Source organism: Pristiophorus japonicus, chromosome 6 (genome assembly GCF_044704955.1).
Source record: "Pristiophorus japonicus isolate sPriJap1 chromosome 6, sPriJap1.hap1, whole genome shotgun sequence".
NCBI lineage: Eukaryota > Metazoa > Chordata > Chondrichthyes > Pristiophoridae > Pristiophorus > Pristiophorus japonicus.
Window position 1 is genome coordinate 171,607,771 of NC_091982.1, and position 13,990 is coordinate 171,621,760.

General features: G+C 44.4%; 1 protein-coding gene across 3 annotated transcripts in view; it reads left to right on the plus strand.

The window, feature by feature from the left end:
• The window catches only part of LOC139265861 (beta-galactoside alpha-2,6-sialyltransferase 1-like), a 139,026-nt gene that overhangs the window by 100,495 nt on the left and 24,541 nt on the right, over positions 1-13,990 (plus strand). For all 3 annotated transcript variants that reach the window (XM_070883376.1, XM_070883378.1, XM_070883377.1), the window contains one exon: positions 13,605-13,702. In XM_070883376.1, the coding sequence (XP_070739477.1) occupies positions 13,605-13,702 (98 nt within the window). The remainder of the gene's footprint in view (positions 1-13,604; positions 13,703-13,990) is intronic.

Here is a 13,990-nt window from a genome sequence, read left to right on the forward strand (position 1 = left end):
CTCAGCATCCTACCAATTAATGTGTCTTCCCTTGCCTTGTTAGCCCTCCCCAAATGCATTACCTCACACTTCTCGGGCTTGAATTCCATTTGCCACTGTTCTGCCCACCTGACCAGTTCATTGATATCTTCTTGCAGTCTACAGCTTTCTTCTTCTTCGTTATCAACCACACAGCCAATTTTTGTATCATCTGCAAACTTCTTAATCATACCCCCAACATTCAAATCCAAGTCACAAAAAGCAAGTGACCCAGTATCAAACCCTGCAGAACCTCACTGGATACATCCTTCCAGTCACAAAAACTCCCATCAACCATTACCCTTTGCTTCCTGCCTCCTGGGACAATTTTGGATCCAACTTGCCACTTTGCTTGGATCTCATGAATATTTACTTTCATGACCAGTCTGCCATGTGGGACCTTATCAAAAGCCTTTCTCAGTATCAAAAAGGATTTAGGTTCATTAAGAGAGTAACTATGGTGATTTAGGGACTAAGTTAGACTCAAATTTAAAAAGAAATGAGAGATCTCGGAAATAAGGTAATGATAGAATAGTCATATGTGGACTCTTGATGGGTCAGCTGACTCTTGTGCTGTCAGTGGGTCCAGGTACATTTCAGCCTCCCTGGTCCAACCTGTTGTTTTTTTAGTTTTTGCCTCACATAATTGAAATGGCCATCCTCTATTAGAGTAATACAACTGCTTGGATATCCAGAGAAGTTTTGTAACTGCAGTCTTAACCCTAAGCTATAGAAAAAAAAATTATATTTGAAACTCACTTTCAACAAGAATAAAACTTTTCCCCTCATGCTCTCTTCTTGCCCATTGTTAGGGCAATACACTTTGAGGGCCTGCGTGAGTTGTATTGATTCTGTGTCACTGTCAGTGTCAAGCCCCTGGGAATTAACCTAAAAATAAAATCTCTGCAAAATTAATGGAGGTCAACCATTTAAACAGTTGACTCCTTTGTCAGACACCAACGTGCGTACTTGAGTGACTCAGATTGTCAGCCCATGTACATAGAAACATAGAAAATAGGTGCAGGAATAGGCCATTCGGCCCTTCGAGCCTTCACCGCCATTCAACGAGTTCATGGCTGAACATACAACTTCAGTACCCCATTCCTGCCCTCTCGCCATACCCCTTGATCCCCCGAAGTAAGGACTACATCGAACTCCTTTTGAATATATTTAGTGAATTGGCCTCAACAACTTTCTGTGGTAGAGAATTCCACAGGTTCACCACTCTCTGAGTGAAGAAGTTTCTCCTCATCTCGGTCCTAAATGGCTTACCCCTTATCCTTAGACTGTGACCCCTGGTTCTGGACTTCCCCAACATTGGGAACATTCTTCCTGCATCTAACCTGTCTAAACCCGTCAGAATTTTAAACGTTTCTATGAGGTCCCCTCTCATTCTTCTGAATTCCAGTGAATTCAAGTCCATTTGATCCAGTCTTTCTTGATAGGTCAGTCCCGCCATCCCGGGAATCAGTCTGGTGAACCTTCGCTGCACTCCCTCAATAGCAAGAATGTCCTTCCTCAAGTTAGGAGACCAAAACTGTACACAATACTCCAGCTGTGGCCTCACCAAGGCTCTGTACAACTGTAGTAACACCTCCCTGCCCCTGTACTCAAATCCCCTTGCTATGAAGGCCAACATGCCATTTGTTTTCTTAACTGCCTGCTGTACCTGCATGCCAACCTTCAATGACAATTTGTGTGTCGTTGAGATTTCCTTTTTGAGTTTAGTCAGCAAAATTAAAATCAAGTTATAGAATCATAGAAATTTACAGCACGGAAGGAGGCCATTTCAGCCATCGTGTCCACGCCAGCCAATAAAAAGCTATCCAGTCTAAAAAGAGCTATCCAGCTGTTGCATGAAATTTGTCTCCTGAGCTTGAAAGATCATAAAATGTGATTTTTTTTTAATATTAGTGACAATCATCCTGCTCTACCCATTATCTGTCCTATTTAGATTATTGTAACTTTATTTTTTTTTCTATATAACAGTCTATTTACTTTTCTCTTGTTCTATTTTGACGTTTTGTTTACATGTTTTATCTGCTTTCTAGTCTGTTTTCAAGTTGGGATTAGCTTTTTAATTTTAAAAAAAGCACTCTTTGATTCGCTGAAAGCCAGTTCCAAAGGTCGGGGTTTCAGCCAATCAAGTGGCAAAGATGTAAAAGTTAACTTGGTCGTGTCATAGGCCCGATTGTGTCAAATTGTGACATATACAGACACATTAAAATACAAAGGACTACGGCTGCACAGGTATCGCGAGCAGTGGCCCATGTAGTCCAAATCTGCCCAGCCAGATAAACTTGTCTGCAGTTTCCTGATAAAGCTCAAGTTTTCCCTCCTTTGAAACTGCCTAAATTCCATGAAAAGATGCCAACATTTGCAAGCAGGAGAGAAATCCCCGAAGATTAATCGTCTTTGAGCAATTTGCTGGATGTGCCAACATCTTAGCCTGGTTTAATACAATATTTTTATTGCATTACCTCATGGTTTTGTTCACTCTACAGAAATACCTAATGTCATTGATGCTTTGCTTTACCTTGCAAATGACTGCCAGCCAGAGTCAGAATCCCTCCATCATTTATTCTGTGGTGATTTAAAGTTTTAGTTTCTCTGCCCCACTCATTTGGACACAGTGCTGGCCCAGATTTTCCTGAAAATTTGCAGCATAGTATTAGCGCATCGCGATTTGAGTGCAGATTTTCCAGGAAAACATATGCTATTATTTACGGCACGCCAAAGTTTCCTGGGCATATTCTAATTAGAAATGCAGGAAGATTATGGAGGAAGTTATTAACGGCGAGATCGGCGCGTTAGGCTACGAAATTTACAATGCCCTTGTAGGAAAATCTGGGTCGCTGTGTCTTATACCGAAGGAGTTGATATCCAGGAAGCTGATTCACTATTATGCTAATGTCCATTGTAAGTTCATGCCACAGTGGATGCTCCTGTCAGCTGCTGTGTGAACTTTCTGAAAATATTAAAGTTAAGATGAAAGAGTTATGATAGAGGAGCCATTCATTAGCTTGATGGAGTTGCATCACAAATAATCTCATTGGATATCTCTGTTTTAAATTGAGTCATGTACCCTGATTCTTCATTATACCGTAAGATCCAGCTCCTTGAAGTCCCACTATTTGCCATTGAATTGATCAAGGAAATGAATCTTGAATCTTCTTGGTCCGTCTGGCTCAGAAATGGAGACATTACCTCTGAACCATCAAAGCAGATGAAAGGGCCATTCCTATAATTGCTACATTTTCTGTTCTTGTCATTTAGAACCATTAATCCAAAACTTCATCAACACCACTTTCCATTTGTTGCTAAGATTTTCATTTCATTTAGGCCTGAAATAATCACTTTATTTATGCCCAAATTTGGAATTCTGTGATTGTGGCACTTCAGATTTGATGACTAAATGCAAAAGGTTTTCAGAACTTAGGTTTTTTTGGGCCCAAGTTGGCTCCTTTCCTTTTTGTTTGTCTTTCTTCCATTTGTTTTTTGTGAAATGTGCAACATCTGTTCCCTGTTCTGCTCCCTCCTGCCTCCATGTTTACATCTCCCTCCCCTCCCCCCCCGCCCCCCCCGTCTCCACCTGCCCCAGGCTACGAGTGGCTGTAAAATCTTGCAGTCCCTCGGATGATGCACTTGCTGTGAGGGACATTTAGGGCATGCTCTTGGCAGTTAAGGTTATCCAATCACGCTCAACACTGAACCTAGTCTGTTATCTATAGTCACACAGGGACTTCCACGCAAAGGGTTTATGTTCAGCACTGTACGGATTGCTGCTCATTGAGTGGAGAGTTACATTGTGGGCGGGGGGGGGGGGGGCAGGGGAATTGGACTTTGGCAAGATGCACAAAATGGGTGATAGTGAATTGACAGCCGTTTTTACACCGCACCCAATGAAGAGAGATTTGGGAGCAGTGTAAAACTAGCACCCGTTTTGCGTTTTCATCGAAGATCAACTTCACCCCCATTATCTCACTGACTGGTGGGCAATTTTAAGATGAGCTCAATTATTTTACAATATGTGAGCACATTCACCGTTCTGGACCCAGACATGAGCTGAATCCTTGACACCACTGGAATGGAAAGTTAGGCAGACTTTCGATTCTTGAAATGGACATTGATTTAGCTGCAGCGTACTGAAATCAAAGTGTTTCTGTAGATTATTCCACTTTAAAAAGAAGCTATTGTAGCTGAACAGTTCCATCCTTTGCACCTAATGATGCCCTATTCCAGCACTGATAATTTCCCTCTTCACATTAATTCTTGCATGTTTTTAATTTATGATTTGTCTTGCTGGATCTGGGTTTAGTTATGTCACATGGAGAAAATTGTAGTTTTGGTAAGAGGTAAAAATGCAGGAAGTGTGATGGCTAGGGTGAGCGATTTGTTATCATTCGCAAATAGATGACTTTATTGCCCCTGGATATGTTACTGTTGTACTCAGGCACTCGATCACACCACGTTCAGGACAGTTTGCAAGATGCCAAATCGCTTGACCCAGCTATATTTTACGGGGAGATGTTCGATTGAGATTTTAGTGAAAGTAGCTGTAACAAACTCGATGAGACTAAATTTTCATCTTCAACTCATGGCAGTAAGCTGCTGGAGCAGATTGGCTGCCTGTTACAGAACACGTCTGATTTGCATCCCATCGAATGCGAACATGTGCAGGGTTTCCGCCACGCTTGTGACAGAGAAGTGCTGACTGGGAGCGGCTCTGAGGAATTTTCCCGGCCTACAAGAACTCGCAAAATTTACCTTTTAAAATGATATTCTTGAGCCTTTGAGTGCCTTCACTAATGTTTTTATGCAAAGGCCTCAGCCTCTGGCAAAAAGCCTTGGCTTGAAATCAATATCGTGCTGTCAGCTTCAAGGAGATGCTGCAGCCTCAGTTTATGCAGTACGCGTGATTTCCCACCATGCCTCAGGATTTGCTCAGTGCGGTATGTCATGTGGCAGGACTTTTGACCTTTTTTTTTACTTCAGAGGAAGCAGCTGTTCTTCGTTGTTTAAACATTGCAAACAAAAAAAAATATTATTTCCCACTGTGGCGAGCTCTTTATTTTGCTTCACTGTAGTTAAGAAGATCTCTCTCTTCAGTTGAATGACACTCGAGGGCTATGAGGTAAATCATATGCTGGGAATTTCCTCGGGTTCTCCCGAACGGCCATACTTAGGCAGAAGATTGATGGAAACTCCGATACACCGCATAAAACGGGGTTTCCGCCAATCTTCCGTGGAAGTTACAGTGGCTGATCAGGAGGAAATCCTTGCCGATTGTTTTTGAGGCATTTTCTGAGTGATAGTAAGTGTTGTGTGACTGAGATAGAGAGTGTGTGACATGTTTCACCCATACACCAGGAATCTCCCCATCCCTACTCACCAGTGCATTCCTGACCCATACATATTTGCCATCCCGTCTGCTTCAACACAGCAACCAAAGCGTAGCAGCAGAATAATATGCTGTACTTCAGGTTTATAATGCTCCTGTTATTATAAAATAGCAAATTTACAATGGGCAGTGCCGAGGGAGGTTCGCCAGTATTCTATATAAAAGGAAGACTATAAGGAATAAAGGGACCGAAATTCAGTAGAGCCCCGTGTGGGGGCGGTAACCGAGGCGAGGTGGGACTTCCTGCGCCCGGCGCAAAGGTGCCGTACGGCAGCGAAATTGGGGTTACCGCCCCGAAGTGAAGCTCAATGTTGCGCACTCCACTTCCTCACGGGGGCAGGACTTGGGCATGAACAGCGGGAATTTACCAGCGCTAGGCGGACTGCCTTCGGGAGCACAGAGCCCTCCCCTACTGTTAAAGGGGAGGGCACGCTGCGAACTCTGCAATGGAGCCAAGGGGCCACCACTTCTCCATTAGGGAACTGGATGCCGACGCAGTAGCTCGGCACAGAAGTGGAGTGCCGGGCTGCAACACGGAGGTACAAACCCCATGATTTCCACAAGGCAAGGCCGGTAAGTCCGCCATGAAAACGCACCTCCCCTTTAATTTTTGCCCCGCGAGCAGAGTGCGGCCCGGTTTTCGACCCGCGAGGCTGGCGCGGACATCACCACGGCGGCCTCGTGGGGCGCTACTGAATTTTCGCTCCGGGGTGAAAGCGGGTCGCTGCACACGGCGATGACATCATTATCACTAGTGCAGTGACCCGGGGCGCCACTGGCAGGAGCGGGGTTCATCTGGTTTGCATCTCCGCTAACTCCCACAGAATTTTGTGGGAGAAATCATTTGTGCCCCGTTAGTGCCCCCTAATGGGAGGTGCAAATGATTCGAATTTCTTCCCCAAAGACTTTCTGCTTAAAGTAACTTTTTAAAAAGAAAAGAAAGACTTGCATTTATATAGTGCCTTTCACGACTGGATGTCCAGACGCTTTAGAGCCAGTGAAGTTTAGTCACTGTTGTAATGTCGGAAATGCGGCAGCCAATTTGCGCACAGCATGCTCCCACAAACAGTAATGTGATAATGACCAGATAATCTGTTTTAGTGCTATTGGTTGAGGGATAAATGTTTTGCTTGAAAATCTAGTGCAGAACATGGTTTTGAGCCCTCTGTTTATTAGTATATTTTAGGATCAAAAAATTAAACATTTTGAAGCATTGGAGTAGATTTTTAATTTGTCACCCTGTTAAGTTCAACTTGTATTTATATAGCACCTTTAATGTAGTAAAATGTCGCAAGGCGCTTCACAGGAGTATTATAAGACAAAAAATATGACACTGAGCCGCATAAGTAGAAATTAGTGCAGGTGACCAAAAGCTTAGTCAAAGAGGCAGGTTTTTAGGAGCATCCTAAAGGAGGATAGAAAGAGAGGTTTAGGCAGGAAGTTCCAGAGCTTGGGGCCTTGGCAACAGAAGGCACTGCCACCAATGGTTGAGCGATTATAATTAGGGATGCTCGAGGGCAGAATTAGAGGAGCGCAGATATCTCAGGCAGGGTGGGGGGGGGGGGGGGGGTGGTTGTGGGGCTAAAGGAGATTATGACATCAAGATTGCAAACAGTGTAGCCCCGATTTCCCCTACCTCCAGCGGGTTCGCCTGCTCAGCGCGTTTGTTGGCCAATTGAAAGAAGCGGGTCTGATGACGTCATTTAATGAAGCTTCCTCAGCAACCATATGCAAATTGATTTTGACAGTTATGCTGTTAGTGTTGTTCAGCATTGAGGTGCTGCAAACACTGACAAGCACTGCACAAAAGTGCACGGCTGCACCCAGGCTCTCCCATGACTCCCTCCATATACCTATGGAGGGAGTCATTACACGCATGGAGGTCTTTTTCCCTTCCAATGGGCGGAAGAGACCGCCCAGGAGCTCAACGCAGCCTGCAGCACATTGCACAGGAGAACACAAGCAGGGATGTGATCAGGAGGAGCTGGCTGCACTGGCGCAAAGCTTCCAATGGTCTCAGTGAATCACGAAATGTTACTGCAAAGCCACACTCAACCTCCTGTGCTGTGCCACTCATCACATCCCCATCACTCTGCCTTCCCTACCCTACTCCTGCACATCCTTACTCACTCCAACTTACCTTGCTCCTCCATCCGTCCCCCTCTCTATCTACGTTGTCACATCCCCATCTCACTAGCCACTCCTCACACTCTCCCTCCAATCATACCAACTAACAACACACAAGGGTAGGCACTTGGGTATTTTAGCCAATATTCATGTAAAGTTTCTGTTACTGTGCTGTCAGATCTTTATTTTCAACACGTTGCATTCTCGGACAGATTTGTGTGCACCCTTGGAAGTGGTTTAGTGAGCTGCAGTGAACCTAACGGTACTCCCCGCAATGATGATGAGTGTGAAAGGAATGGCTTGGGCCTTGCAGGGATGCTTTATGGTGTTGGTGTGGGGTAGTGCCAAACTGGCGCATAATGTGGCAGTCAGGGTACACAGCGTCAAGTGAAGCAAATCTGGTCATGGTGAAGCCATCCCTGGCCTCCCGGGCAGCAATGTGGTCAGAGGCTGATGCCCTCTGTCCTGTGCAGCATCAGGTGATTGTGGAGAAGGTTGGTGTTGTTGTTGTTGGTGCTGCTGGTGTTTGGGCTGATCGTGGTGGGATCCTGAGGACCATGGTGAGATAGTTTCAAGGGCACCGATGCTAATGTAATATTTGGCAGGTGAACTTGAGATGAGAGAAGTGATCTGTCAATGGTGAGAGAGGTTGTTCCAATGAGGTTTCATTGGATAGAGAGATTGCTCCAAACACTTGCAACCTGCATAAAGCTCAAACTGCCTTCCAAATGCAGTAAGCAGCAGCTTTTGATCTTAGAAAATGAACAGCAGTGAGATGGGAGCTATTATCGCACATTAGTAGCTGTCAAGTGATGAGATGAATTCATGGACACGCAAATCCCGACGTCCTTACCTGACGTGATCTCCGAGCAGCGTATACCCCATTGCTAACGTGGTAAAATGGTAAGGTGAGCTCAAAATACTGTTTAAAGGGCTGTATAATGACTTAAATTGCCTCCCCCACTGCGTGTCAGGTCTGTTCATCCTTGACAGACCTGACATCTGGAGAGGCGTGTGGCAGTGGGTTGACAGTGGGTTCCCACCCAACCTGCCACTAAATGCACCTGCTGACCCTGGAAAACTCCCCCCTGTGGTTTAGCCTCAGGCAGATGTTGGGGAGAGGGATGGAGTCAGTGGCTAGGGAATGGAGTTTGTGACAGGGAGCGAAAACAATGGCTTTGGTCTCCCCAATATTTAATTGGAGAAAATTTCTGCTCATCCAGAACTGGATGTTGGTCAAGCAATCTGACAATTGAGAGACTGAGGAGGGGTTGAGAGAAGTGGTGGTAAGGTAGAGCTGGGTGTGAGCAGCGCACATTTGGAAAGTGGTGCCGTGTTTTCAGATGAAGTTGCTAAGGGGAAGCATGTAGATGAAAAATAGGAGGGGGCCAAGGACAGATCCTTGGGTGACACCAGAGGTAACGATATGGGAGCGGGAGGAGAAACGTTGCACGTGATTCTCTGGCTACGATTAGATAGATAAGAATGGATGACAACAGAAGTAAAAAACGTGCGGTTTCTGTATTGGGTAGTCGATCCGCAAAGCCAGTTTCATGCCCGGCTGGCAAGTTGAAAATCTACCCCAGTTGCTTAATAAAGTTAACGCAAAGCTTCTCTGTCCATAAAAATGGCACTATTCCTTTTCCAGAGTTACAGATTACAAGGTTCAAGGTTGATAATGTAGCAGCACTCACAGCCAAGCTGTTTGAAAATAATCGCTTTTTGTGCGCTGTGTGCCTCTGCTCCACACCAAGTCGTTCATTCTGTGGCTGTTTCTTTGGAGTTCAAAACTCCCAAAAGGTGGAATTAAAACCCAAGAAATCATGATTATCCACCGTAGGATTTTGTGTTTTACAATCTCTTGAAGTACTATTCTTCTTGAGGACTAACCAAAAGCAGATGACTGCGTCACTTTATAAATTGTTTGCACAGAAGCAATTTGAAATCCCTGGTATAGAATATTCCACAGATCTGTGACCTGGGATTATCTTTCAGGGAGTTAAAACGTGTAAAGAATATCAGTGGGAAAAGGCATCAAACCCATGGAGTATATTGAAATGTTGTAGTACTGCTTACTGCCACTAGAGGGACATTTCCTATTTTTTTATATAGCGGGTCCTCTATTGGTGGAAGTGTATTGTACTATTAAACAGACCCTGATAAAATGAGTAAGTGTCAGTCTTTTGGCTCACTCAGCTCTTGGGCTCATTTCAATTTTCCAGCCCTGAAACTTGTATCATTCTAAAGTACTTGGCATCCCATGGCACTATTTCGAAGAAGAGTTATCTCCGGTGTCCTGGCCAATATTTATCCCTCAATTAACAACAAAAACAGATTATCTGGTCATTATCACATTGCTGTTTGTGGGAGCTTGCTGTGGGAAAATTGGCTGCCGCGTTTCCTACATTACAACAGTGACTACACTTCAAAAGTAATTCATTGGCTGTAAAGCGCTTTGAGACGTCTGGTGGTTGTGAAAGGCGCTATATAAATCCAAGTCTTTCTTTTGTTACATTTATGGTTGGCAGAGAAATGGTTTGGGCGCCTTGGTGCATTTGGGAACCTTGTTCAAATGGATACAAGAGAGTAGTTTCTTGATATACTGCCCCAAATTGTCCAATGGGCAATTCCCACATTACAAGTGACTACACTCCAAAAGTAAGTCATTGGCTGTAAAGAGCTTTGAGACAGCCGTAGTTGTGAAAGCTGCTATATAAATGCAAATCTTTTTTTATCTTTTAATGTGCACTAGGTAAGAAATCTGTTGAACTTTGATTTCATATTAAATTGTTTATTCCAAAAATGAGTATTCCACACACTGAGGTGATGGTCACCATCAAAAGCATCCTGAATACAAGAGGATATGGATGTGTTAGATATCAACATCAGTACTCCCTTTGAATTGGGCACTGACTGGAATAGAATATCAGGCCATACTGCCTGTACCATCCCCAGGGCCAAGTTTTAAAAGGTAAGTTAAAACCAAATGAAACAAGATCACTCCTAGATGTAATCCTATTGACTCAGTTTAGATTTAAAGAGCCCACTGCACTACTTTCAGGGAGGCAGTGGGCAACAATTGATTTGGGAGATTGAACTGGACAGATATTTGACAGAGAAAGTTTGTTGAAGGACACGTGAAAGAGTAGTGTGCAACATTTTTCAAACTTTGGCATCTACCAGGTGAACTGCAATCATCTCTGCTATGTTGCGACACACTCTGAACTCTCCCAGCTTTATTCAGTCCCGTTGTCATCGGTGTCCCGACACTTTATGGTGTAGCACAGGCACCACAACTGCAGCACAAGGATGGTGTTAGTTAGCAAACTGGGAGATCCTGATTATTTCAAACTTTTTCTTGGACATTCTTTTAACCAGAATCAACATATTGATTTATTTCCTATATCTTTTCACTTTGGATGTCACAACTGATTTTTTAAAGTTTGTTACATTGATTGCCAGAATTTCTTTTGCACCCCTTCATTTCCTTTGCTGATTTCAGATATCTCTCTCTATCTGTTTTTGTCCCTGTCCATCTGACTGTCTCATTTTCTCTCGTTTATATCCCTCATTCTCAGATTCTCTCTTTTCGTTCTCCCTCTTACTTTCTTGTTCTCTCACTCTCATTCTCATGCTCTCAGTTGCCTCCTCTTATTCTGTGTTTCTCACTCTCCCTATCTCTCTCTCTCTCTCACTGTCCTTGCTTTCCCTCATCCAGCAATTCCTGATATTCCCTCCTTCTTTCTCCTATTCCCTTCTCTCCCTTCCTCTTGCCCAAGAAGCCAAATCTGCCACTCAGCTTCTTCCAGCTTTATCTCTGAACCCATGTCTCTAGCTATGTTTCCATACCCGCTCCAAGCACAACTTGTCCTTGAGACTCACCCACCCCTTGACCCTACTCCCACTAAACTGCTGACCATCCTACTCCCTTCATGACCCCCATGCTAGCTGATATTTCAGGTACTGCCCTCTTTTCTTTTAGAACTGCCATCATTATCGCCCCTCTCAAAGAAAATATTCTCGACCGCCCCCCCCCCCCCCCCACTGTCCTTGCCAACTACTGGCACATCTCCAACCTCCCCATCCTCTCCAAAATCATTGAACACGCAGTAGATCCATGCCCATCCCTGTTTGAATCACTCCAATCAGTATTTCAACCTTGCTGCAGCACTAAAAGGGCTCCAAACAAAATCATAAGTGGAACTCTCCGCGACAGTGGTACATTATCTCTCCTCGACCCCTTTACAGCCTTTAACACGAACGACTACATCACCCCTTCTCCAATGCCTCGCCTCTGTCGTCCTTCTCGGTGGGGTTACTCTCACCTGACTCCACCCTCGCCCATCCTACCGTAGCCAATGCATATCCAGCAATGGCTTCCCTTCCTGTTGCTGCACCATTGGCTCTGGAGGCACCAAGGGTCTATCCTTTGCCTCTTCATTTACCTCATCTACATGTTTCCCCTTGGTGACATCGTCTGCAGATATGGGATCAGCTTCAATTAACACACTGATAAAACTGAGCTCTACCTCTCCACTGCCTCTGTGTTGTCAGACTGCTTGTCTAACATCCAGCCGTGAATGAGCCGCAATTTGCTCCAGCTAAACATTCCGAAAACCAAAGCCATCATCTCAAGTCTCCAACACACTCTCTGTACCCTTTCCATTGATTTGATCCACCTCCCTGTCTGTGGCTGAATCAGACTGTTTACAACCTCAACTATTGTAATGTTCACCTGGTCCAACTTCCCCTCCGACCTCCTTAAACATCAGCGTTTCCAAAACTCTGCTGCCCTTTTCCCATCCCACACCAAGTCCAGCTCACCCATCACCGCTATCCTTGTTAACCTACATTAGCTCACAATCCACCAGCACCTCAAATTTAAAACTCCCATCCTCTTATTCAAATCCCTTCATGACCTTGCACCTTTCTATCAGGCTAATCTCCTCCAACTTTAAATCCCCTCCCCAAATTGTCTATTCCTTTGATTCTGCCATCTTGTACATTCCTTCCTTCATCATCTACCCCACACTTGTTGGCTGGACCTTCAGCCTCCTGGGTCCCATATGCTGGAACTTCCTCCGTAAATCTCCCATGTCTCTCCACCTCCCTCTGCTCCTTTAAGACCCTTCTTAAAACCCACATCTCTGACCAAACTTTTGGTCACCCCTCCTAATATCTCCTTTTTTAGTTTGGTGTTAATTTTTTGATTATGCCTCTGTGAAATGCATTAGGACATTTTTCTATCTTAACAGCACTCTATAAGTACAAGTTGTTCTTATTACTTGACTTGACTCTCCGTCATTGCTTTTTCCCCGAACAAATAATGGGGTTAGACTTTTTCTCACTGTTGCTCATTGTCTTTGAGAAGCAGAAAATATGTCAGTGGGCTCTGAGCAGTATTCACGGCCTAGTCAGCTTAACTCAGTGTTAGTGATTTGCTGAAATGCCACTCACAGGAATGCTCCAGCACACTTTGCATGGGATGCAGGACTGTACTAACCGTTCCTTAGATGCTCATCTTTGTGCTTTCAATCAGCCCACCATGGGCAGTTGCCAAGTGAGACTTCCACTAACACTGTGGATGCTGGGACACCCCCTTTTAATAGCATTCTGTTGCTTTCTCTTCCTGGAGAGCAAGAGAATAGGCAGAAGCATAACTGAATCCCAACTCCAACAACATCCAAAATCTATGTAGGCCACGAATATAGCCCCAAAACACATGGAAGGTCAAGTCTGCCAGCACACACAGGTAAGATGGAGGTAGTGACCTCCAGACTGTATTATGAACGAACTCCATCACATTCCACTCTGTCTCCTATTTGGAAAATAATTGTACTCGTAATGCTAAAAAAATTTATTCCTTTGAGACTTCGACTCTCGTGTTATCAGGTCACCTCCAGCATTTAATCGTTTATTGAATTACACACAACTTCATTTAGTTTGAAATTTCCACTGAATAACCTTCCTGTGGATTTGTCAATACATAATTCAGCGAGCAAAGGTCTAAACAGAAATAAACCTCTGGAATCTACTTGTCAATTTCTCTTATTATCAGATGCCCATGATGCTGTTCTGAGGTTCAATGGGGCACCCACCATAGGATTTGAGTCCGATGTGGGGAGACGCACAACAATTCGGCTAGTTAATTCACAGGTAACGTCAAACCAGGTTGACTTTTAACATGGGCGAAAATCTAGGGTTCGACGGCAAAGTGGTACGTTACAATTGTATTTTACAGGATTGTGAAAGAGCCGCAATTGGCCTGTGTCACGGGAGTGGCCGCTGCAGAAGAATGGTTATATACGGGCAGCCTGATAATGTGGCAGACTACTGTAGTGATGCGCTACATCACAGAGTACTACAATGCCAGTTCATATCCACAATTCCACACCTGTTGTGGGGGAGGGAGTGAGCAGACATGAGGCAGATTCCCATAAGGAG